At 46.8% G+C, this 27196-nt stretch overlaps 1 protein-coding gene across 2 annotated transcripts in view; it reads right to left on the bottom strand.

Moving 5' to 3' along the window:
• SH2D3C (SH2 domain containing 3C) overlaps positions 1-27196 on the bottom strand; it is a 126729-nt gene that overhangs the window by 48068 nt on the left and 51465 nt on the right. For both annotated transcript variants that reach the window (XM_040324762.1, XM_040324763.1), the window contains one exon: positions 13698-13737. In XM_040324762.1, the coding sequence (XP_040180696.1) occupies positions 13698-13737 (40 nt within the window). The remainder of the gene's footprint in view (positions 1-13697; positions 13738-27196) is intronic.

Genomic DNA, 27196 nt, shown 5'->3' with positions numbered 1-27196 from the left:
TCGCTGTATAGATTTCACTGGTCCCAAAATAGTGCCAAAAGTGTTCGATCTGTCCGCCGCAATGTCGCAGTCCCACTGATCACTGCTATTTTTAGTAAAAAATGTAATAATAATAAAAATGCCATAAATCTGGCACCTATTTTGTAGACGCTATAACTTTTGTGCAAACCAATCAATAAACGCTTATTGTGATTTTTTTTTTTACCAAAAATATGTAGAAGAATACGTATCGTCCTAAACTGAGGAAAAAATATGTTTTTTTTTTTTACATAGTTTGTTTTATATTTATTATAGCAAAAAGTTAAAAAAATTTTTTTATCAAAATTGTCCTTATTTGTTTACAATGGAAAAAAAAACACAGAAGTGATCAAATTCCACCAAAAGAAACCTCTATTTGTGTGAAAAACGGACATGCATTTTGTTTGGGTACAACGTCGCCCGACAACGCAGTTGTCAGTTAAAGCGACGCAGTGCCGTATCACAAAAAATGGCCTGGTCATTAAGGGTCCTTAAACGGGAAGTAAACCCATCTAAAAATGTTTCATTTACAGCATGTGCCGGAAATGTAACATTCCCATTGGTTGTGCTCTCAACCAAACTGTCAAACCATCCAATGGCTGGTGTCATAACTGATCACATGTGCAGCATCATGGCAGTTGTAGATTAGAGGCAAAGATGGCAGCTTCCTTGGCTGTGAACGCTAGGGGGGTTTACTTACACTTTAACCACTTGACAACCGCCACATGAACATTTTTAAAAAATTGGTGTCTGAGGGTTTACATTACAACCACTTTAAATGACTGCCATATTATTGAAAAAACTTAAACGTAAGGGGCCTCCTATTGGGCGGGGCCCATGGGCTTGAGCTCAGTCAAGCCCAATGGTAAGTCCGGCCCTGGACGTGTACCCTAATGCAGAAATTCTTGGTTTTGGGCACCTGTGCCTCCCATGGAGCCGAAAACATCAGGATTTGTCACTGATAGGCCAAACTACCCATGTGCATGAGATTTAAAGTAGCTGAAGCCCCCACATGAAAACAATCTTTATACAATAAAATCATTTTCTTTGTTATTAGAATTTGGTGATCCTTTGCAATCATAAAAAGCCCTCCATCCCGCTAGGCTCACTTACTAGGGCATTGGACTGCAGCTTAGCACCATGCCTAGCAGATTTGGAGGACAGATGATCTGGCAAGCATTGAGCTATGGACAAGCGTGTCCCTCTTGGCACTCGTTTGTTTGACAGAAGCTTCCTTGTTTGAAGCTGTAGACAGACATGCGGCCAGAATGTGGCTTTTGAAAGCAGAACGTTTTACCCTCAAAGGGTTTTCCATCTACAGATCACTTGAAATAACCAGATTGTACTGCAGTTACTAAATGAATTCCATTTCTTTCTTTTATATAAAGTCCGTATTTGCATCGTAGCATATTCAGATAACATACTGTAAATCACTGATGGATTTACATATGGGCAGAACAAAAAAATACTGCGCTAATCTTGGCAAGAGCCTCCAGAAGATTTAAGAAGATAATTGGGAAGTCCGTTCACCAGGACCTGAAACAGCGGTTCTGGCTGCATTTGGCAATTAACCTTTCTGCTGTCAGAAAAACGGTTTTGCACAAATGTTAAAAATGACATTCGATTATTTAAACCCCCCACACACACACATTATACATTCTTCTGAAAGCAGAGACGCTGGAGCATAAAATGTTGGTATAAAAAATGATGTCACACGATATTATGCCGCGTACACACGAGCAGAATTTCCGACAAGAAATTTTCGATGTGAGCTTTTGGTCGGAAACTCCGACCGTGTGTAGGCTCCATCGGACTTTTTCTGTCGGAATTTCCGACAGCAAAAATTTGAAAAGTTCTTGTCGGAAATTCCGATCGTCTGTATGCAATTGCGACGCACAAAAAATCCTACGCATGCTCGCAATCTTTAAAACTTAATTTTTCTCGGCTCGTCATACTTGTTGTAGGTGACCGCGTTCTTGACGTTCGGAATATCCGACAACATTTGTGTTACCGTGTGTATGCAACACAAGTTTGAGACAAAATTTAATCGGAAAAAAATACACGGTTTTGTTGTCGGAAATTCCGATCCTGTGTACGCGGCATTAGAGTTTATTAAACCCATTTTTATGAAAGATGAGTTTTCACTGAGTAAATAGATACCAAACACAAGGGCCCAGATTCTCGTAGGAGATACGACGGCGTATCTCCAGATACGCCGTCGTATCTCTGAGTCTGAGCGGTCTTATCTATGCGCCTGATTCAAAGAATCAGATACGCCAGAATTTGTATAAGATACGACCAGCATAAGTCTCCTACGCCGTCGTATCTTTACTGCATATTTACGCTGGCCGCTAAGGGCGTGTACGCTGATTTACGCCTAGAAATATGTAAATCAGCTAGATACGCCGATTCACGAACGTACGCCCGGCCGTCGCAGTCCGGCGTAAAGTTGCCCCTGCTCTATGAGGCGTAGATGAGGCGTATCAATGTTAGGTATGGACGTCGGAACAGCGTAAAATTTTTCACGTTTTACGTCGTTTGCGTAAGTCGTTCGCGAATAGGGCTGGGCGTCATTTACGTTCACGTCGAAAAGCATTGGTTTCTTGCGGGTTAATTTGGAGCATGCGCACTGGGATACTTTCACGGACGGCGCATGCGCCAGTGGCGGCTGGTGCTCAAAATTTTTGGGGGGGCGCAAAGGAAAAAAAAAATTGCAGTCTCACTGTGCCCAAACGCAGCCACTGTTACATGCCATCAAATGCAGCCACTGTGCCATCAATTCGCACCACTGTGCCATCAATTCGCACCACTGTGCCATGCCATTAAACGCAGTCACTGTGCCATCCATTGTCACCACTGTGCCATGCCATTAAACGCAGCCACTGTGCCATACATTGTCACCACTGTGCCATGCCATTAAACGCAGCCACTGTGCCATACATTGTCACCACTGTGCCATGCCATTAAACGCAGCCACTGTGCCATACATTGTCACCACTGTGCCATGCCATTAAACGCAGTCACTGTGCCATCCATTGTCACCACTGTGCCATGCCATTAAACGCAGCCACTGTGCCATACATTGTCACCACTGTGCCATGCCATTAAACGCAGCCCCTGTGCCATCCATTGTCACCACTGTGCCATCCATTGTCACCACTGTGCCATGCCATTAAACGCAGCCACTGTGCCATCCATTGTCACCACTGTGCCATGCCATTAAACGCAGCCACTGTGCCCTTTAATGGTCGCCGCTGTGCCCTGTAAATTGCGTTCTCCCCCCCCCCCGCCCGGCACTTACCTTTACTGGAGTCAGGCATCCACGTCCCACGATGTCTTCTCCCGCCCTCGATGACTGACAGGCGTCTCAGCCAATCGGGTTACAGGTAGCCAGAACCGGCCAACGTGATTGGCTGAGACGCCTATCATCTTATTCAAGGGGCGCAGATGCGGCGTCGCACCGATTAGGACAGTGACATTGCCGACAATTGCCGCCGATTTGAGATGCGATTTGACATGTGAAATCGCATCTCAAATCGTACCAAATCGTACCCAGTGTGAACCTGGGCTTAGAGTTAACCACAATGGATGGCCCTAGAATTCCTGCTCTCATTCTGGCATGTGCGGCGGTACCTAATAATGCATGTATGTAGGCGCCCTATGTTTGTCTATGTTTATATGTACAGTCTATTCAGAAACCACGCTAAAGTCTGTAATAAGTGAATGACAGCAGCAACTAACCATGTGATATAAACATAGTGCAAATCAAAATATTCAAATAGTCACGCTAATAAATGCGATAAATATGTGAACAAAAAATACGTATCGTGACAAGTAATGGACAATCACATTAACATGATGCAAGTGATATATAAAAAGTGATTAAGAAAAAAATTGTGGAAAAAATAAGATTTTATAATTAAGTCCACGTGAATATAGACACTGGGGGAGGGGTTCATTAACCACTTCCATACCGGGCATTTTCACCCCCTTCCTGCACAGACCAATTTTTCGTTTTCAGCGCTGTCGCACTTTCAATGAGTGGTCATACAACACTGTACCCAAATGAAATCTTTATGTTTTTTTTCATCACAAATAGAGCTTTCGTTTGGTGGTATTTGATCACCTTTGCGGTTTTTATTTTTTACGCTATAAACAAAAGAATTTTGGAAAAAAAACACAATATTTTTTTCCTTTTTGATTCAATAAATATCACAATTTTTTTATTTATTTTTTAACATTTTTTTTCCATAGTTTAGGCCGATATGTATTCTTCTACATATTTTTGAAAAAAATTGCAATAAGCGTATTTGGTTTGCGCAAAAGTTATAGCATCTACAAAATAGGGGATAGTTTTATGACATTTGTTTATTTTTTTACTAGTAATGGCGGCAATCTGCGATTTTTATTGTGACCGTGATATTGCGACGAACATATCGGACACTTTTGACACATTTTTGGGACCATTCACATTTATACAGCGATTAGTGCTATAAAACTGCACTGATTACTGTGGAAATGTGACTGGCAGGGAAGGGGTTAACACTAGGGGGCGCTGAAGGGGTTAAATATGCTCCCTGGAAGTGACTCTAACTGTAGGGGGAGGGGACTCACAAGGGGAGGCGACCGATGTGTGTTGCCAGTACAGAGGAACACACATTTGTCTCCTCTACGCTGACAGGACATGGATCTGTGTGTTTACACACACAGATCCATGGTCCTGCCGTGATTGTGGGCAACCCAGGATGTCATACGACGTTCACCCGGAGGGACGAAAGGTTCCTGCGGACATCATATGACTATACACCAGGCAGCAAGTGGTTAATTGACAGTATTCTGCCACCAGACACTGAAGTGAAGAATCATTGTGTGGCACCCACCACCTTATTAATAGGGGTGCTTTCCAGGGGTCCTCCTATATTTGAAAACTCTCGCTAATTGTATCTTGTACACACTCCTCTCCTCACTCACTCAGTATCTTGTGTGTACAATACAATACTATATTTGGAAATATAGGATGGCCCCCCCACCATTAGTGGGAACCTGGAACTGCAGGAGGACCCCTCCATCCATACCACCCCTTAGAGGGTTACCATCAAGCTTGTTTGACCTCTCTAAAGATAGAGGGTCCACATCATCTGGTAAGCGCCCCTATTAATAAGGTGGTGGGTGCCACACAATGATTCTTCACTCAAGTATCTGGTGGAAGAATATTTTATGAACTGTCATTTAAAGTTGAGTTCCTCTCCCCTCCCGTGTCACATTTGGCACCTTTCAGAGGGGAGGAGGGAGCAGATACCTGTGTAATGCAGGTATTTGCTCCCACTTCCTGGCATAGATCACCGGGGGGTGATCGCGGTGACCTACGCCACTTCCTGTGCCTACACTGTCCTCCCCCACTGACAGAATTCTCACCGCTCCAGGTGAGCCTCGTGATGATCAGGGGTTGTTGAACCACCAGGGTGCTGGCAATGCGGTAATGGCAAAAAACAAAAGAACAAAAGCTGGACAGCCGCACTCCAAAATTTTCTTTAAAAGAGATGTCTTTATTTTCAACTGTGCATACAGTCACTGCAAGCCCACAAAAATCAGTATGGCCAACGTTTCGCACTGGCGTCAGTGCTTAGTCATGGCTAAGCACTGACACCAGTGCGAAACGTTGGCCATACTGATTTTTGTGGGCTTGCAGTGACTGTATGCACAGTTGAAAATAAAGACATCTCTTTTAAAGAAAATTTTGGAGTGCGGCTGTCCAGCTTTTGTTCTTTTGTTTTTTGCTGTCCTCCCCCACTGTCTTCTGGGAGACACACAGGTCCCAGGAGACAGCAGGGACCAGTGAGGACGCGCAGCGCGACTCACGCATGCGCAGTAGGGAACCAGGAAGTTAAGCCGCATTCACATGGGATTTTAATCACAGCTGCAGCAGGAATCAAGTGTATTTCTGCAGCTGGATGAGGAGAGTTGCAGTCACTCAGCCTGTACAAAGCAATGACAGGCTGATAGTGGCCGCAGCTGTGCAAGTTTGGGAACTTGCCACTGAGGTACCGCACATTCCACAAACTCATGGAAGGGGGCAGAATCTACCAACTGAAAAGGCATCAGTTGAAGTGCTAGCAATTTAGCTAAGCTAGCATTCAACCGCTGGGCATGTGGATGGCTGGGAGAGAACTTCTTTCGGTGCTGCAGAAGCTGGGGCAGGGAAATTTGCCTGGTACAATCTGACATGGGTGTACCAATAGTAGATTGCCCGCAAGTACTTGGCTGTGACACACCTAATTCTACACCTTCAGTTCTATCAGTGCAGGCTTCAGAGAGGACTGAGGGTATAGTGGGGATGGAGATCCGAGCTGATGAGGAGCAAGGAGAGGTCCGCTTTGTTCTTTGGTGTGGGTCTTTAAGGTACGCTTGCCAACGAACTGCATGGCAGTCAAGCATGTGCTGCCCAAGCGGGTGCTGTTTTGGCCATGAGAGATATGCTTGCGACATATGTTGCAAATAGCAGCGGTGCGATCTGATGCACTTGTCTCAAAAAAGCCCACACCAAAGAACTTTTGGAATAACGCGGAGAGACAGCAGCGTCCTGCACATGTGGAGCTCTGCGTTGTGTTGCAGTCAGTGTGCTTCCCTTAAGCTGGCCCCTGGAGGGCATCCTGCCTCGTTGGAGATGTGCCTCCTCCTCCTCCTCTATCAGGCTCCCACGTGGAGTCCGTGACCTCATTATCCCCTCCCTCCTCATCACTGTAGAAAACCTGGCAGTATGCTGCAGCTGGGGGAACATGACTGCCAGATTGCTTCCCTTCTTGGGCTCCCCCTCTCTCTGGGCTCACGTTACTGCCTTCCTCTAGCTGTGTACCATCATCGGAGCCTTCAAAACGCTGCGCATCCTCCTGCAGCATGTACCCAACACTGTGGTCAAACAGTTCGGGGGACTCCTCAGGAGGATATGGTGGGGCTAGGGAAGGAGTGACTGATGCCATTGAGCAGAGGGAAGAGGCCGCGTTGGCAGCTGCTTTGCCAAAGTACCCTGAGCGTGGGTGAGAGAGGATGAGGAGGATGAGAGCGGCTTGGTCATCCACCCTACCAAGTCTTCGGCATGTTGTGGCTCAACATGGCCAGCTGCCGAAAAAAAGGATGCGTGTGTCCCACGGCCACGTGCTGATGAGGATGCACCGTGTCCACGACCAGAACTGTTGCCTTTAGACGTAGAGCCTGCTTGCCCTCTTTTTTTTTGGCTCGTGACTCTCTGCCTCTCTTTGTTGTCCTTCCAGACATACTATTGGCCTGCAGGGAATAGTAGCTGCACAAATACTGACAATACTTGCTGATCACTGCCTGTGGTATTAATTTGAGAACACCAGCAATTGTATTCACGTAGCTTAAGGTGCACACTGTGCAGAGGACACAGTACATCACGTGAATATACTTGCAGATCCCTGCCTGTGGTATTAATCTGAGAACACCAGTCAATCTATTGACGTAGCTTTAGGTGCTCACTGTGCAGTGGACACAGTAAACCAAGTGAGAATACTTGCAGATCCCTGCCTGTGGTATTAATATGAGAACGCCAGCAAATGTATTCACATAGCTTCACTGCACACTGTGCAGAGGACATAGTACACCAAGTGAGAATACTTGCTGATCAGCCACTGCCTGTGGTATTAATATGAGAACAACAGCAATTGTATATTCATGTGGCTTTAGGTGCACACTGTGCAGAGGACACAGTACACCAAGTGAGAATACTTGCTGATCCCTGCCTGTGGTATTAATATGAAAACAACAGCAATTGTATTCACGTAGCCTTAGGTGCAAACTGTGTAGAGGACACAGTACACCAGGGGTGCCCAACCTTTTGAAGAGCAAGGGCCACTTAAGCAACTTGGTAACCGGTCGTGGGCCACAATGAGAGGAGTGGGTGGATGGGTTCTATAGAGCCCACTCTACTCTCAGCACACCAAACCCGCAGGTAATAGAAGTCTATGGCTCAGTGCAGGTAACCCGTGGGTGTACTTCTCTGCACCCATGTATCAGTTTGAAAGCAGCCAAGTAACCACTGCAGAACAGATATGCCCATATATACACTGTGATTTTAGTAATAAACTTACCTTTAATAACAGTATTCTATTCTATTTTATTCCATCCCAGAGAAGGAGGTCGCGGGTCACATCAGAGAGCTCCGCGGGCCACTGGTTGGGCACCCCTGCAGTACACCAAGTGAGAATACTGCAGCTAGCACAATCACCTGCCTGCCTGTCACTGTCAATATATTAGGAAGAGCGGATCAAGCTAAAGTCAATACAGGGCCGGACTCAGATACCTGAGCGTATCTGTCTGGCCGGCGTAACGTATCCTAGATACGTTACGCCGCTGTAACTTTGGGCGCAAGTTCTGTATTCAGAAAGAACTTACGGCGGCGTAACGTATGTGGGCCGGCGTAAGCCCGCCTAATTCAAATGGGGATGTTGGGGGCGTGTTTTATTTAAATTTGCCTTGACCCCGCGTATTTTACTTTTTTTTTTTTTACGGCGCATGCGCCGTTCGTGAAAACATCCCAGTGCACATGCTCGAAAATCCGCCGCAAAACATCATTGCTTTCGATGTGAACGTAAATTACGTCCAGCCGTATTCGGCCCATAACGTTCGTATTTTGACGAACGGAAGAACATACGATGTTCAAGTCAAACTTGAGTTCGACGCGAACACAAAGTTCATCCCTACTGGAGGTCTGGCAGCAGGGTGATATGGTGGATGTTAGTGTAGCGCCCCCCTTACTTTCAGTGCGGGCGCTACCCTAAATTTAATGGGGAATGGAAGGGTTAGTTTTACTCCCATTCGTGATTTATGAAAACTCAGGCTACTGCCCACTTCATAATCGGTCCTAAAGGTCAGTCTGCGCTCCAGGGGTATGTTATCACCCCTGGGCGGCAGTTGGCGCTAGAGGGGTTCTGACGGACCCACCTTCTCCCAGCAGCCAATCAGAGGAGTTCATCCCTTGTTGGGCATGCTGGGAGGGGGGATATATCTGGGGCAGCCGCTTTTGGCGGGTTGTTCTATGCGAGGCCCGAGTTCCAGGTTCGGTACCCACCTTCAGGGTACGCGCATCCATGGGCCCCGTCACCGTGGCCTGCTTCGTTGAGGTTGTGCACCATGCAGAGCCTCAACGAAGCAACAATAGACCTCACAACAGCAACAATAGATCCCTTACACAACAATAGACACCCCCAGCAACAATAGACCCCCACCCCAGCAAAAATAGTTCCCCCACACATATAGCAACAATGGACCACCCACAACAAAATACACCCCCAGCAGTAAAAGACCCCAGCTAAATTAGACCCCCCCAGCAGCAGCAACAGGTCTCCCAGCAGCCAGCATCAATAGACCCTCCAGCATACAGCAACAATAGACCTCTCCCTCACTGGTAGATTCCTACTAGCAACATAAGACCCCCCCAGCAACAATAGACCAACACACAAAAACAGATCCCCACTAGTGACAATAGATAACTCTGCAACCAGCATCAATAGACCCTCCAGCAGAGAGTCAGCATTGATAGCTCTCTCTCCCCTCCTTTCTCTCTCGCACAGAATGATGAGAGAGGAGACACAGTCGATCTGCTCCTTCTCCCCTCAACCTGTGTGTGTACTGTGGGAAGTGTGAGCTCGTTAAAGCGGGGGTTCACCCAAAAAAAAAATTTTTAACATTACATTCAGCCGGCGTTCCTAAATGATTGACATCCTTCCGACCGGCGCATACAGCGCGTCACGAGTTGCCGAAAGAAGCCGGACTACGAGTCGGCTCTATACGGCGCCTGCGCACCGGTGTTCGGCTTCTTTCAACAACTCGTGACGCGCTGTATGCGCAGGTCGGAAGGATGTCAATCAATTAGGAACGCACATTACATACCCGGAAGCGGCGGTGAAAATACGGTATGTACGGCAATGAAATAAATAAAAAAACAGCCGATTGTCATTCTGACAATTCGGCTGAATGTAATGTTAAAAACATTTTTTTGGGGGTGAACCCCCACTTTAACTTTCCTCAAAACACACACAGGGGAGAAGGAGCAGATCGGCTGTGTCTCCTCTCTAATCATTCCGTGCGAGAAAGGAATGATCTAGCAACCAGGAGTAGACTCAGGAAGTGGAGGAGGAGCCAGAGCCAGCAATACGGTGGCTCAGTCCATACCTGTTCCCTGCATTCCCAGTTTATTTTTTTTTAATTGGGGGGCACAGTATAATGTTGAGGGGGCCATGGCCCCCTCTGCCCCCCCCTAGTGACGCCACTGCAGGACACCGCACACCCCTTACATACATTTAGTGCTGGAGGTGCAGGAACTGCGTTCCCCCACGTTCCTGCTGAAAAAAAGCCCTGATTAAATGTCAACATATTGCTACACTTAGAGGCTCCCCCCTTATTTATACTCAGTTGTAATATGACGCTATTTGTATATCAAGACATCGCTTGTATATCAAGTTAATATTTATTAAGAAATTCTGCTTGTAAACTGGGGGCCAGATCCTCAAAAGGGATACGCCGGCGTATCTACTGATACGCCGTCGTATCCCTGTTTCTATCTTTGGAACTGATCCACAGAATCAGTTTCCCATAGTCAGGCAGAAGATCCGACATGTGTAAGGGACTTACACTGCCGGATCTTAGGATGCAGTACCGCATCCGCCGCTGGGGGCATTTCGAGTCGAAATGCCGCTTCGGGTATGCAAATTAGCACTTACGGAGATCCACAAAGCTTTTCAGCTTCGTTTTTTCTCTGTAAGTATTAAGTTGCATGTGTAAAATTAGGGCTGCTTTTACAAAGTGTAAACTGTTTACACCTTGTAAAAGTAGACCCTTCTTACCCGCGACGCTGTTATTTTATTTATTTTTTTCCCGCCGTATCTTTTTTTTTTTGACGCAACTTTTTTTACCCGGCGCGATTCACAAAACTCGGCGTAACGTAAAACCGCGCTATGCACATCGGGAAAATGACGTCGTGAGCATGCGCAGTACGTCCGGCGCGGGAGCGCGCCTAATTTAAATGGGACTCGCCCCATGAAAATAGGAACGCCTTGCGCCGGACGGATTTAAGTTACACAGCCGAAAATTTCTAGGTAAGTGCTTTGTGGATCGGGCACTTAGGTAGAAATTTTGCGGCAGTGTAACTTAAATCAGAATATTTAAGTTACGGCGGCTGGCTGTGGATCTGGCCCCAAGTTACTCTCAAACCAAGGTTTTACTGTTAAATTTATTTGACAGATATGTACAACCGTGTGCTCAAAAACATAGAGTAAGGAGCCCAGCTAATGAATGATTCCCAATATTTCCCTAGAAGCGAAGTGGGTGACCCAGTTTCTGGGTGGAGGAAGAGATCAAAGCTTCTCGGCAGTTGGGGAATTCTCAGAGTACCTGCAGCAAGCGTTACAAACGATGCCGACTTCCAGCATCACCTGCCTTTTACATTGCAGAGGAAGCCAACCTATGTAGTAAGTGTAATTTATGGAGAAAAAAAAAAGATATATTTCATGTTCCCCTTTTGCTATTTTTAGGTACGGAGTGTAAATATATTCACACTCCCAAGAGCCGACTCATTCTCCTTCCACTCAATCATAGTGGAATTCTTTCTGTGATTCAGATATGCAGAGTTTGCAAAAGTTGACACAGCAAGCTTGGAAGAACCTTTCACCATGACATCTGGTCCTCCATCCGCTTCCATCTCTTATGTACGGATCATTCCAAAACAATAATTAACTCATTAGAGGTCATTTACTAGAAGAAGCAGCAAATGGATTTGTGAAAACAGATTAATCGCTTGTCTACGCGTAGATTTTCCTGCCTGGGGGTTCCTAATGTGCGCTGATTGCGTGCTTTCTCGGATGCGCTGACATGTATTCTCGGGTGGGGAGGAGCTGAGTGAATTAGAGGTATTCCTTGCTAAATATGGACATTTCCAGCAAAGGAAAATATGAGACTAGGTTACAGAAAAAGGTGGCATGGGAACCATTCGTTTAATGGGAATGGATACTTGTTTTGCACATTGGGTTTTATGGTCAGGACTAAAGAAAAATAACATTTGTACAAATAGTTTTTCCTTTCAGGTCAGTTCAGGTCAATACATTACACAGTTTTATATCCAGCCAGCAGGCAACATGTTTTTCCGGTTTCACCTTATCTACCCCTTTAAAAAGCCTGGTGTTTACAGACTTCAATAGTTCAAGCTGAAATTAGCCTGTACCAGTGAATGCACAGTGATCCCCTTCCTCCCTTCAGATGGCTCATTTCTAGTTTCTTTTTTTTAACAATAGATTTTTATTGAAAGTATTTACTTAATAAATAGATGGTACCTGACCCCATATAAGTTAGCGAAAATATATAGATCATTTCTAGTTTCAACCAGGGGCAGAGCATGTGAAATAAAATAGTTTTTGCTATGCTCTCTTTGAATCAGGGGTCTTCAAACTGCAGACCATGGGCTAGATGTGGCCCTTTCCGTTCCTTTGGGACACTGTTCTTCCCACCGACACCCCAGAAAGGTGCACTATTCCTCCCACTGACACCAGCAATGGGGTACTACCCCATCCACTTACACCAACAAAGGGGCACTATTACTCCCATGGACACCAATAAAGGGGCCTAATTTCTCACACTGCCAGCAATAATGGGGCACTATTCCTCCCACTGACACCAATGATGGAGTACTATTACTTCCACTGATACCAATAATGGGGCACTATTCCTCCCACTGACACCAACAATGGGGCACTATTCCTCCCACTGACACCAACAATTGGGGTTATATTCTCAACACTTATATCAATGATGGGGCATCATTTCTCCCACTGACACCAATAATGGGTCACTATTCTTCCCACTGACACCAATGATGGAGTACTATCAGGGCCGCCATCAGGGGGGTACAGGCATTACACCTGTAAGTGGCCCGATGGTCCCCGGCTGGCCCCCCTCCCGTTTTTTTTTTCATTATACCTGTAAGGGGCCTGATGGTCCCCAGGGCCCCTTACAGGCCCGGCTGGCCCCCCTCCCGTTTTTTTATTTTTTTTGCATTACACCTGTAAGGAGCCCAATGGTCCCAGGGCCCCTTACAGGCTCGGCTGGCCCCCTTCTGCTTTATTTTTTTGCATTACACCTGTAAGGGGCCCGATGGTCTCCAGGCCCCCCCCCCCCACACAAATTTGTGATGGCTGCTCTGAGTACTATTCCTCCCACTGACACCAACAATGGGGCACTATTCCTCCCACTGACACCAACAATGGGGCACTATTCCTCCCACCAATACCAACGATGAGGCTCTATTCCTCCCACCAATAGGGCACTATTCCTCCTCCTACTGACCAAAGGTGCTATGTATTTATTAATTTTTTTACTCCCATTGACCACCAAGTCATAGGCATGGCGTTCTACTCCCGCTTGCCACAGTCCAGCCCCCATAAAGTCTGAAGGACAGTAAACTGGCCCATTGTTAAGAACGTTTTTTAGACCCCTGATTTAGATAACTCATATTACTCTGAGAATCCTTTTTCATGACTTCAGAAATTATTTTGCTTGCTGAATGAACACATACGGGAAAATGTAGAATTGTTTTAATGTGAATGGTACTATTTTATCCTCCATGATGAGCCAGATAGAAAACAAAGAGTAAAGAGGTAATATCTGAACCTTACCTTGACATACTCGCTTCCAGCATCCAAGGTGGTGCAGGTGCTGCAAGAGAAGATGGAAGAGTTAGGACACGTGTACAGGGGAGCAAAGGGAAACGCTGCACAACCATTGGATGAGGACCTCTTCCTGTTTGTTTACCAGCTGTGTGTTCACATTACATACTGTATAGAATAATGATCAATTATTTATCAACTTGTTTCAATCTTTCATCTAATGTTTGATCATCTAGTAGGCTCATAAGTAAAAACTCCCAGAGATCAATACAGCAACCCTCTCTGCAGCTAAGTGGCAGGGTCATTCCGGACAGAAAAAAAACCCTTCCAGGTATGTATTTCTTAACCGCTTAAGCCCCGAACCATTATGCAGGTTAAGGACCTTGCCCCTTTTTGCGATTCGGCACTGCGTCACTAACTGACAATTTCGCTGTCGTGCAACGTGGCTCCAAAACAAAATTGGCGTCCTTTTTTTCCCCACAAATAGAGCTTTCTTTTGGTGGTATTTCATCACCTCTGCGGTTTTAATTTTTTGCGCTATAAACAAAAATAGAGCGACAATTTTGGAAAACAATTCAATATGTTTTACTTTTTGCTATAATAAATATCCCCAAAAAAGGTATAAAAAAAACGTTTTTTTCCTCAGTTTAGGCTGATACGTATTCTTCTACATATTTTTGGTATAAAAAAAAAATCGCAATAAGTGTTTATCGATTGGTTTGCGCAAAATTGATAGCATTTACAAAATAGGGGATAGTTTTATGGCATTTTTATTAATAATTATTTTTTTACTAGTAATGGCGGCGATCAGCGATTTTTTTTTCGTGACTGCGACATTATGGCGGACACATCTGACACATTTTTGGGACCATTGTCATTTTTACAGTGAAAAGTGCTATAAAAATGCACTGATTACTGTGAAAATGACAATGGCAGTGAAGAGGTTAACCACTAGCGAGCGCTAAGGGGTTAAGTGTGCCCTAAGGGAGTGATTCTTACTGTAGGGGGGCGTGGCTGGACGTGTGACATCACTGATCGTCGTTCCCTATAACAGGGAACAGACGATCAGTGAAACGGCCACAGAGAAGAACGGGGAAGGTTTGTTTACACTCACCTCTCCCCGTTCTTTAGCTCCTGTGACCTGATCACGGGACACCGGTGGCGATCCGGTCCGCAGTCACGGAGCTTCGGACCGGGTCGTGAGCGCACCGCCGGCCATGCGCTCGCGACCCACGGCTGAATTCTTAAAGGGGACATACATGTACGCCCTTGCGTCATTTTGTCGACGTATATCGTCATATGGCGGTCTTAAAGTGCTTAAAGGGCCATTTGTTTTTGTTTTTTTTAGAATGACATAAAAAAAATAAAAATATTGCATTTTAGTGTAATAATGAGATCTGGGGTCTTTTTGATCCCAGATCTCATATTTAAGAGGACCTGTCATGCTTTTTTACAAGGATGTTTACATTCCTTGTAATAGGAATAAAAGTGACCCAATTATTATTATTTTTTTTTTTTTAAATAAAGTAAAATAAATAAGAACTTGCGCGCAGAGGCGAACGCATACGTGAGCAGCGCCCGCATTTGAAAAAAGTGTTCAAACCACACATGTGAAGTATCACTGCGATTGGTAGAGTGAGAGCAACAATTCTAGCCGTAGAACTCCTCTGTAACTCAAAACATGCAACCTGTAGAATTCTTAAGGGTAAAAGTTTGTCGCCATTCCACAAGCGGGCGCAACTTTGAAGCGTGACATGTTGGGTATCAATTTACTCGGCGTTACATTATCTTTCACAATATAAAAAAATGAGGCTAACTTTACCATTTTCTTATTTTTTTATTCAAAAAAGTTTTTTTTTTTCCAAAAAAGTGCGCTTGTAAGACCGCTGTGCAAACATGGTGTGACAAAAAGTATTGCAACGACCACCATTTTATTCTCTAGGGTGCTAGAAAAAAAATAGATTTGGGGGTTCTAAGTAATTTTTGAAAAAAAATTAAGTTTTTAACTTGTAAACACCAAATCTCAGAAAGAGGCTTTGGCCCAGATTCACAGCGGAGATACGACGGAGTATCTCAGATACTCCGTCGTATCTCTGAGGCCCCGTACACACGACCGAGGCCGACTTTTCCCATTGACTAACGAGAAAATAGAGAATACGTTCTCTTTTCGGCCCGACGAGTTCCTCGCTGAAAAGTGTACACATGACCGAGTTTCTGGCTGAATTCTGCCGAGAAACTCGGTCGTGTGTACGGGGCCTCAGGGTATCTATGCAACTGATTCATAGAATCAGTTACGCATAGATAGCCCTAAGATCCGACAGGTGTAATTCTTTTACACTGTCGGATCTTAGGATGCAGTACCGCGGCCGCCGCTGGGGGGAGTTTGCGTCGTAAACCAGCGTCGGGTATGCAAATTAGGAGTTACGGCGATCCACAAAGTTTTTTCGCGTTCGATACGTCGCTGCTAGTCTAGTTTCCCGTCGCAAATTTAGTTGTCGTTTTGGGTGCCCTAACTTTACACAGCACACGTATGTGCTGTATAAGGTATGGCCGTCGTTCCCGCGTCGAAATTTAAAAATTCACGTCGTTTGCGTAAGACGTCCGGGAATACGGAAGTACGCTACGCACGTCGCCGCTCGAAAAAATTACGTCAGTTCGCGCAAAGCACGGCGGGAATTTCAGAACGGAGCATGCGCAGTAGGTCCGGCGTGGGAGCGCGCCTAATTTAAATGGCACACGCCCCTTTGAATTACGTGGGCTTACGCCGGAGGCCGCCAGCGTAGGTTTTCATTGCAAGTGCTTTGTGAATCAGGCACTTGCGATGAAAACTTGCGGCGGTGTAACGTATCTACGATACGTTACGCCGCCGCACTTCTACGTGAATCTGGCCCTATGTCCTTAAGTGGTTAAGGACTAATCAGAAGGACTTGATCGGCCCCGGATGCAGTTTGCATCGAAGGTTGATCAATCACAGGTAATCACTGCATGTATAATTACAAGTGAATGGCAGCGAAAGGTTGCAGGCACTGTTAGCTTCTCATTGCTTTGTATTGGGCTTGCTGCCCGCAGCTGTCCCACAGGAATTCATAGGCTGCCCCTAATGTGTTAATGAGTTCCTCTAAGGGGGAAAGGTTAATCAGAAAATTCCAAATAAGTGTTAATTGTTCCTAAGAGCATTATTCCCCAATACTGAACAATGAACGCCCATCATTTTTGCTTTCCATCACACATTTAAAATGCAAATCCTACAGACAAAATGTTGTTCTGCCACCAGGAGAGAAAGTTCTACTTTTTTACTGTTAGTAAAGTAAGGGGGAAAACTCCCTACAGAGACACTGGTAAAACGGGTACAATGCCTACTACACTGGCTGATATAATCACACACATAGGTTGGACTTGATGTACTTGTGTTTTTTTTCAACCTCACCTACTACCGTGTTTCCCCAAAAATAAGCCCGGGTCTAATATTATTTTTGGCAACAAAAGACACAGTAGGGCTTATTTTCGGGGTAGGTCTTACCATGTAATGCGCTGTCTTCTCTCCCCCTCTCTCTCCTCGCCTGACAGGGAATCCCCTGTGTGAACTGAGTTGAAATGCTTGTAAAATCCTATAATCCACTCTATTACAGTATTATATAATGTACAATGTGCGTTTCTGTAATATAATTGTGCCAAATACCTTCATTATAGCGCCGCTCTGCACTTCTGTGAACCACCGGAGCTCTCTTTCCGGCAATTATACTACAGAAACACACACATTGTACATTATTATATACTACTGTAATAGAGTGGATTATAGGATTTTACAAGCATTTTAAACTAGGGCTTATTTTCAGGGTAGGGCTTATATTGCAGCTGTCCTAGAAAATAACGCTAGGTCTAATTTTCGGGGGAAACACGTTAGTTAACTATATGTAACTTGCTCCTTAAGGGGTGAAAACAAGTGAGATGACTTTTGTGAATTGTCTTCTACATATATAACACAAATCAATATTATACCGAGAAAGTATAACACATGGAAAGCCTGACCCAATCAAACTGTCTACATCATAGGTGGCCAGGCCTTGTCACGTGGCCCGCGCAATGGCCCCCGTCCACAATCTCTTTTTGTTGCCGCTGTCTATTTGTCTGACCGGCAGGTCTTCCAGGCGACAAGCGTAAACCTCCTCCGTCAAGCCAGCGGTGCCGGCTTTGTGTGAGCGTATGTGTGGCCGGCCGTTCGGTCTTCAGGGGAACATCAAATACTCTCTCTACCCAGTCCCTCTAGCAGCGCTGGCTGTGAGCTGAGTGCATGCTCGGTCCTCCCGGCATAGCTGTCAGTGTCCAAGGTTCCTGACAGCTCCGATGGCTATGTTTGTCTTTTATCCAGCAGGCTGCAGCCTGAGAGCTGGGTCAGGTAGGAAGGAGAGAGCACAGGGGGCGGTGAGGTCAGAACCCAGGAGGAGGGGTGAAAATCAGTTGTTGCATACTGTACATAGCATACTTCTGAACCCTGCACAACGCACTTCTGAACCCTGCGCTCCCTACGCAGTGCACTCCTGAACCCTGCGCTCCCTATGCAGCGCACTCCTGAACCCTGCGCTCCCTACGCAACACACTCCTGAACCCTGCGCTCCCTACGCAGCGCACTCCTGAACCCTGGTCTCCCTACGCAGCGCACTCCTAAACCCTGGCCCCCCTACGCAGCGCACTCCTAAACTAAGGTGACCAGATTTTTAAAATGAAATCCGGGGTCATATTTTTTTTTTTACTAGTAATGTCGGCAATCAGCGACTCTCTGCCCGTCAGCACCGCCGCCCGCCTTCTAGCCTGTCGAGTCTCACTCTCTGGCCCGCGGCTACTACTGGGTGGGGAGTGGAGGAAGATCACTCTTCCAGGGAAGGCAAGGAGATAAGCAGGCAGGCGGCTGTCCAGGATAGAACTTGAGCCAAGGCAGAAGAACATGCGAGCGGAGCTGAATGAGCATGCACCCGAGAATGAAGAAATATTCCCTCCACTCTGACCAGCACATGGAAAAAAAATACACCCCCTTAAGCTAGTAGGAGCAGCGGAGCGGGGGGGGGGTGGGGGGTGGGGGTGGATTCAAAATTTGTTTTTCAATCCTGCACTGACTGTCTTTGAAATTGCCCTAGCCCCTGTTCAAATCCAATCCAAGGACAAAACTGGGGACAGACTTGGTCCGGGGACAGTGTCCTCAATCCGGGCACTGTCCCTGGAAGCCGGGGATGTCTGGTCACCCTATCCTAAACCCTGGCCTCCCTACGCAGCACACTCCTGAACCCTGCGCTCCCTACGCAGCATACTCCTGAACCTTGGGCTCCCTACGCAGTGCACTCCTGAACCCTGGGCTCCCTACGCAGCGCACTCCTGAACCCTGGGCTCCCTACGCAGCGCACTCCTGAACCCTGGGCTTCCTACGCAGTGCACTCCTGAACCCTGCGCTCCCTACGCAGTGCACTCCTGAACCCTGGGCTCCCTATGCAGTGCACCCCTGAACCCTGCACTCCATATGCAGCGCAAGAAAACTTTATTGGAGACTGCTCAGACTGATCACTATGGTGGAGTGCAGATACGACTGGCCCTTTGAGGGCAACAAAACTGCTGATGCGGCCCCCGATGAATTTGAGTTTGACACTCCTGGTCTACATGATGCCATAATGCCTTCTGGTGAAATCATTTATATATGAATCAATGGGCTAGATTCAGCAAGCATTTACGCCGCCGTAATTTTTAAATCTGCGTCGGCGTATCGTTACGCCGATTCTCCAAGGCAGATACGTCTAAAAAATAGGCTTCCTTCGCCGACGTAACTTGAATACGGCGGCGTATAATTGTGTGTATTTTTCTGCTGGCTGCTAGGGGCGCTTCCGTTGTTTTCGGCGTAGAGTATGCAAATTACCTAGTTACGTCGATTCACAAACGTACGTGCGCCCGGCGGTAGTTTTTTACATCGTTTGCGTAAGGCTTTTTCGGCGTAACGTTGCTCCTGCTATTAGGTGGCGTAGCCAATGTTAAGTATGGACGTCGTTCCCGCTTCGAAATTTTAATTTTTTACGTTGTTTGCGTAAGTCGTTCGCGAATAGGGCTGGACGTAATTTACGTTCACGTAGAAACCAATACGTCGTTGCGGCATACTTGGGAGCAATGCACACTGGGATATGTACACGGACGGCGCATTCGCCGTTCGTAAAACACATCAATCACGTCAGGTCATCACACATTAGCATAAAACACGCCCCCCCTTCCACATTTGAATTACGCGGGCTTACGCCGGCACCATTTACGCTACGCTGCCGCAACTTACGGAGAAAGTGCTTTGTGAATACTGCACTTGCTCCTGTAAGTTACGGCGGCGTAGCGTAAATACGATACGCTGCGCCGCAGTAAGAACAAGCGCAGGTACCTGAATCTAGCCCACTATCTTTAAGCAACGTGCAAGTGATTCGTGGAAGTAAACCATGAGACACAAGGTCACCTTGTTGGGACAAGTCCTGAAGGAAATCTGTCATACGATGTTTGTGACTCTTCCAAATCTGGATCTCCCAGAGGAGCGGCTCCATTGGAAGGCTAGCGGACATTGTGTTCTCTGTCAGGTTTCCTGGCCGAGGTGAATCATTGGCGGTGAAGAAGGGTCAAGTGGCAGGGTGTGACGGGGCCTGGGTACAGACGCTGCACAGGAAACAGATGCTCCATCCATGTTTTAGGACAATACAAGGCTTCCTCTCTCTTCTCCCTGCATCCTCTTGTGTTACACAGAAGGAAACATAATATACGCACAAATACACGCAATACCTGATTTCAGAGAATCGCTTCTAGAATCGCTTCGACTTTCTGAATTACGGTGTGCTGGCTGTGGGTCAGTCCTGCAAACCACACAACTGCCTGATGTCCTTCTTTTTTGTCCTATGGTCCGTCTCCCAGATGTTTGTCTCTCCATAAAGTAACCAGTTTATTGATATTGCATGTTCTGCATTTAGCCAAAATGTAGAACTCTAACGTATCTAGTACATTGATAAGGAAACTGAACCGTAGATTTTTCATTTTAAATTTACAGCCCTCCCTATTTAATGTGATAGGAACGAGAAACATATTTTGCACAGTTGGGCAGACCATGAAGTATTGATACACAAAGAAACAGTGGGCTAGATTCAAGTACAATTGCGCATTTTTTACGGAGGCGCAGGGCAACGTTTTTGCCCTGCGCCCCCACAAAATTACTGCGCTGCCCTTGATTCACGGAGCAGTAGCTCCGTAAATTGCGTGGGCGCGCCCGCAAAATGCCCGGCGTAAGCGCGCGCAATTTAAATGATCCCGTAGGGGGCGGGAATCATTTAAATTAGGCGATCGTAGAGCGCATGCTCCGTCGGGAAACTTTCCCGACGTGCATTGCGGCAAATGACGTCGCAAGGACGTCATTTTCTTCAAAGTGAACGTGAATGGCGTCCAGCGCCATTCACGAATAACTTACGCAAACTATGTAAATTTGAAATTTTGCGACGTTGGAACGACGGGTATACGTAACATTGGCTGCCCCTGCTAATAGCAGGGGCAGCCTTACGCGAAAGACAACATATGGAAACGACGTAAACTGCGTACGCAGGGCTCGTGCAACGTTGTGAACCGGCGTTAGTATGCAATTTGCATACTTTTACACTGAGCACAACGGGAACGCCACCTAGCGGCCATCGCAAGAATGCAGCCTAAGATATGCGGGCATAAGAGCCTTATGCCGCGCATATTTTAGGCTGCAGTCGGCGTAACGAGGTTCCTGAATCAGGAGCATTCGTTACGCCGGGGCAAGTAAGCAATTGCGCTGTGTAACTATGGTTACACAGGCGCAATTGCTTCTTGTATCCAGGCCAGTAACTATGCCAAGCAAAAAAGTGAGAAGAATAGAGGTATGACCTCATCAGTGGGGTGTGTCCGTAACAAAGCTGAGCTGCTTCCACAGAGAAGGTCAAGGGCTTGGTTGTGCGGTCTGGCAGGGATTCCTGAGTTGATGGCTACAAAGAATACCACCTTGTGAGTGAAGCCCTGTACACACGCTCAGTTTTCTCGGCGGTAAAAAGTCTGCAGAGAAAACCGAGGGGAAAGCCAAGAACACGTCAGGAAAACTGCCATGGAGCGCCCATCAAATTCAGCCTCACCAGTGCCCATCAAATATAGCCTCACCAGCGCCCATCAATGCAGTCTCACCAGTGCCCATCAAATGCAGCCTCACCAGCGCCCATCAATGCAGCCTCACCAGCGCCCATCAAATGCAGCCTCACCAACGCCCATCAATGCAGCCTCACCAGCACCCATCAATTGCAGCCTCACCAGCGCCCATCAATTGCAGCCTCACCAGCGCCCATCAATTGCAGCCTCACCAGCGCCCATCAAATGTAGCCTCACCAGCGCCCTTAAAATACAGCCTTACCAGTGCCCAACAATGCAGTCTACCAGTGGCCATCAATGTAGCCTCACCAGCGCCCATCAATGCAGCCTACCAGTGGCCATCAATGAATGTTTGCTTGCTTCCATTCATTCGGGAGTCAGGACACAGACACAGTCCTCCACTGCCACTGCGCCTCTGATGTGTGAACGGAGCGGCGGTTGCTTGCTGATGCTGAGGCTTACACGATCGGTTCATCCAATGAAAACGGTCTGATGGATTTTTTTATCAGATATCCGATGAAGCTGACTTTCATCAGTCGTGCCTACACACCATCAGTTAAAAAAACTATCGTTTCAGAACGCGGTGACGTAAAACACAACGACGTGCTGAGAAAAATGAAGTTCAATGCTTCCAAGCATGCGTCGACTTGATTCTGAGCATGCGTGGATTTTTAACCGATAGACATACCCACAGACGATCGTTTTTTTCTATCAGTTTTTTAACCATCAGATAATTTTAAAACAAGTTCCTAGTTTTTTCACCGATGGATAAAAAACCGATGGGGCCCACACACGATCGGTTCGTCTAATGAAAACGGTCCATCGGACCATTTTCATCAGACGAACCGATCGTGTGTACGCGGCATTAGTTGCTTGCTGCAGAGAGAAGAGAGTAGGAACACCAGTGGCCGGGCACCCTAGGCGGAAGCGGCCTAGTGGTAGCACCAGCCCTGCTCCCAATCAAGGCACCTAAAAATCACAATTAGCTGTATCACACTGATGTGAACAGGCTACAACAGGGACGCTCAACCTGTGACCCGTGACCTAAAACCTGGGGTCGGCAACCCACTGATCGTGATATGGGCTTGCCGACCGGCATCCCAGAGCATCGGAGTGCAGAGAGATAGCACCAGCAGTGGAGGGAGCAGGAGCCGCACAAGCTGATGCTTCCTCTGTATCACCGGCTCCTGTCCCGGTGGGGTAAAACCAAGTGCCCCTTAGCCGCTAATCCTTTTCCAGCTGCCTGGAAAACAATGCCAGCAGCAACAGCAATAGGAAAAGAAGGTCAGTGTCGTAAACAACACAAACACTAGGCATTATAGCTTTTGCAATGGGCATATTAGCACCTATAAAAGGATTAACTGATATTAGGTTGCTTACACATTGATCCGCGGGTGCAAAGCAGTGCGCATGCAGCTTTCCTGCGGGTTACCTGCACTGAGCCCTATGCCCCGTACACACGACCGGTTTTCCTGTCGGAAAAACTCAGATGAGAGCATTTGGCTGGGAATCACGATTGTGTGTATGCATCAGACATTTTCCTACAGGAAAACTGCCGGAGAAAAAAAGAGAGCAGGATCTCTTTTTTCCCGTCAGGAAAAAATCCTAGCGGGAAAACTATTCGTCTGTATGGAATTCCGACGGGAAAACCACCCGTGTGCGGGGGGCAAAAGACTTCTATTTGATTCTGTGGGTTTGATATGCTTTCAGAAAGTGCACCACTCCTGCAAGATGTAATAGAAGTCTATGGCAAAGTGCAACAAACCTGCAGGATAGCCACAGGCACACTGTGCTGCGGGTAAACCGCAGCACATCAGTGTGAAAGCAGACTTATAGGGGGGCTCAGGACAGTAGGGGCAACTTTACATTTGTGGTTTGGGGGGGTGGTAAAACCCTGTAGTTCATTGTGGCACGTAACTGGTTACCAAATCATTTAACCACTTCCCACCGGCTGTACGACTTTGTACGGCCGCAGTGTTTGGTGCCAATAGCCGGGAGGCCGTCTATATACGGCCTCCAGCCACTGGGGGGCGCGCGTGCCCGCCGCATCACTGAGATGCCGATGCGCGTGCCTGGCGGCCGCGATGTCTGCCAGGCACCCGCGATCGGCGGTTACACAGACAAGGACGTGGATCTGTGTGTGTAAACACACAGATCCACGTCCTGTCAGGGAGAGAGGAGACCGATGCTGTGTCCCTTGGACATAGGGACACAGATCGGTCACCTCCCCCAGTCAGTCCCCTCCCCCTACAGTTAGAACATTCACTAGGCTACACATTTAACCCCTTCCTCGCCCCCTAGTGTTAACCCCGTCCCTGCCAGTCACATTTATACAGTAATCAGTGCATATTTATAGCACTAATCGCTGTATAAATGTGAATGGTCCCAAAAATGTGTCAAAAGTGTCCGACGTGTCCGCCATGATGTCGCAGTCCCAATAAAAATTGCAGATCACCGCCATTACTAGCAAAAAAAATAATAATAATTCTTTCACCTAATTTTGTAGGCGCTATAACTTTTGCGCAAACCAGTCGCTTATTGCGATTTTTTTTTACCAAAAATATGTAGAAAAATACGTATCGGCCTAAACTTAGAAAAAAAAAGTAAAAAAAAAAAAAAAAAATGGGATATTTATTACAGCAACAAGTAAAAGATATTGGCCCAGATTCAGGTAGCAATTGCGCCTGCGTAACCATAGTTACGCAGCGCAATTGCTGACTTGCGCCGGCGTAACGAGTTCTCCTGATTCAGCCTAAAATCTTTTTTAGGCTGCATTCTAGCGATGACCGCTAGGGGGCGCTCCCATTGTGATCTGTGTATAGTATGCAAATTGCATACTAACACCGATTCACAACGTTGCGCGAGCCCTGCGTACGCAAATTACGTAGTTTGCGTACGTCGGGTTTCGCGTAACGTTACACATCCTAATAGCAGGCGCAGCCAATGCTATAGGATACCTGGCGTTCCCGCGTTGCGACGTTCGAATTTTACGTCGTTTGCGTAAGTGAATCGTGAATGGCGCTGGACGCCATTCACGTTCACTTTGAAGCAAATGACGTCCTTGCGACGTCATTTGCCGCAATGCACGTCGGGAAAGTTTAAATTAGGCGGGAGCGCGCCTAATTTAAATGATTCCCGCCCCCGGCGGGATCATTTACATTGCGCGCGCTTACGCCGGGCAATTTTGCCGGCGCGCCCTCGCAATTTACGGAGCTACTGCTCCGTGAATCGAGGGCAGCGCAAATTATTTGCGGGGGCGTAGGGCAAAATCGTTGCCCTGTGCCTCCGCAAATAATGCGCAAGTCGTACCTGAATCCGGGCCATTGGTTTTTTTTTTTCAAAATTGTCGATCTGTTTTTGTTTATAGCGCAAAAAATAAAAACCGCAGAGGTGATCAAATACCACAAAAAAGAAAGCTCTATTTGTGGGGAAAAACGGATGTCAATTTTGTTTGGTAGCCACGTCGCATGACTGCGCAATTGTCAGTTAAAGCGACGCAGTGCCGGAAGCTGAAATTTCGCCTGGGCAGGAGGGGGGTATATGTGCCCCAGGTCACATGATGTATATATAAATGAGCCATAAACCTCTGTATAGCCAGCAGCAGATAAGAAAATAGTAAAGCAGTACAAACCTTGGGCATGGCGACCAATCATGTGCCAGCTTTGTGGTTCAATTCTGACTGACTAATGGAATGTGATCAGATGAGAAACTTCTCAGTTATCCCCCCCAGCCCCCCTGTAGTGTACCAGGGGGAGAAAGGAGTGAAGTCATACAGTTCAGATCTAGACCTCTCTGACAAGGGGTTCACGACCTCCCTATAAATAACCCAATTCTTAACTAAATCCAGATGATGTGAGAGAGAAATATGTTCCTGGGAAAGAGGGAATCCCGGAAAGCAGAGCTACACGACTTGTGAGTAGCTGCCGAGGAATGCAAAGGTAAAACAAGGCTCCTTCATGAGCCAACCTTATTTGAATTATCCAATGAGCCCAGCTGCTTCAACTTCCTGATCAAAGATAGCGATCGGTTGGTTATCACCATCATTATCATCAAAAAAAAGTGAAAGCCATCAAAGGGTTTTTGAAAAATTCAGATCATTTTTCAGCGAATTGTGTGATGTATGGTGTAACTTAGGGCCAGATTCACGTCCGATCGCGTATCTTTGTGCGGGCGTAACGTATCTGATTTGCGTTACGCCTCCGCAACTTAGACGGGCAAGTGCTGTATTCTCAAAGCACTTGCTCCGTAAGTTGCGGCGGCGTAGCGTAAATCGCCCGTCTAATTCAAATTTGCAACAGGGGGGCGTGTTTTACGTAAATGTTGTGTGACCCGACGTGATTGACGTTTTTCCCAAACGGCGCATGGGCCGTCCATGGAATTTCCCAGTGTGCATTGCTCCAAAGTACGCCGCAAGGACTTTATTGGTTTCGACGTGAACGTAAATGACGTCCAGCCCCATTCACGGACGACTTACGCAAACGGCGTAACTTTTTTAAATTTCGACGCGGGAACGACAGCCATACTTAACATTGTTACGCCACACTTACGCCACCATATAGCAGGGGTAACTATACGCTGGGAAAAGCCTAACGTAAACGGCGTAACTTTACTGCGTCAGCCGGGAATTCGCGTATCTAGCTAATTTGCATACTCAACGCGGAATTCGACGGAAGCGCCACCTAGCGGCCAGCGTAAATATGCAGTTACGATCCGACGGCGTAAGAGACTTACGCCTGTCGGATCTAACAGATATCTATGCGTAAATGATTCTAAGAATCAGGCGCATAGATACGACGGCGCAACGCAGAGATACGCCGTCGTATCTCGACTGAGAATCTGGCCCTTTAGGTTCACACGTATGCATTTTTAGTGCGTTTTCAGTTTTGCAGAAACACACTACAGTCCATTTAACACAATTTCATATGGGTCATGTTCACACCCGTGTACTAGTCTAGTCTCAAAATACCAACCTAATCGTCCTCTTCGTTCCTCCCAAGACCTCCTGCTCTCTAGTTCCCTCATCATTTCCTCCCATATTCGCCTCCAGGACTTCTCCGAGCCTCTCCCATCCTCTGGAATACCCTACCCCAATATGTCAGACTATCTCCAAATCTATCTACCTTTAGGCGACCCCTGAAACTTTTCTCTATTCAGAGAAGCCTACCCTGCCTCCACCCAGGGCCGATCCATAGGTGTGTACCAGGTCCTAGTCTTCAATTCAGCCCTGTAAAGTTGATCAAACTGCCAGCGGAAACTTAAGGGGCCTTTCACACGGACAGATAGAATGGTGCTTTTAGCTGCGGATTTTCTAGTGTTCTTCCGCAGCTAAAAGCACACAATGCTTTCCTATG

The sequence above is a fragment of the Rana temporaria genome, chromosome 9 (assembly GCF_905171775.1).
Source record: "Rana temporaria chromosome 9, aRanTem1.1, whole genome shotgun sequence".
Lineage (NCBI taxonomy): Eukaryota > Metazoa > Chordata > Amphibia > Anura > Ranidae > Rana > Rana temporaria.
This window is presented reverse-complemented; position numbering and strand designations above follow the sequence as displayed.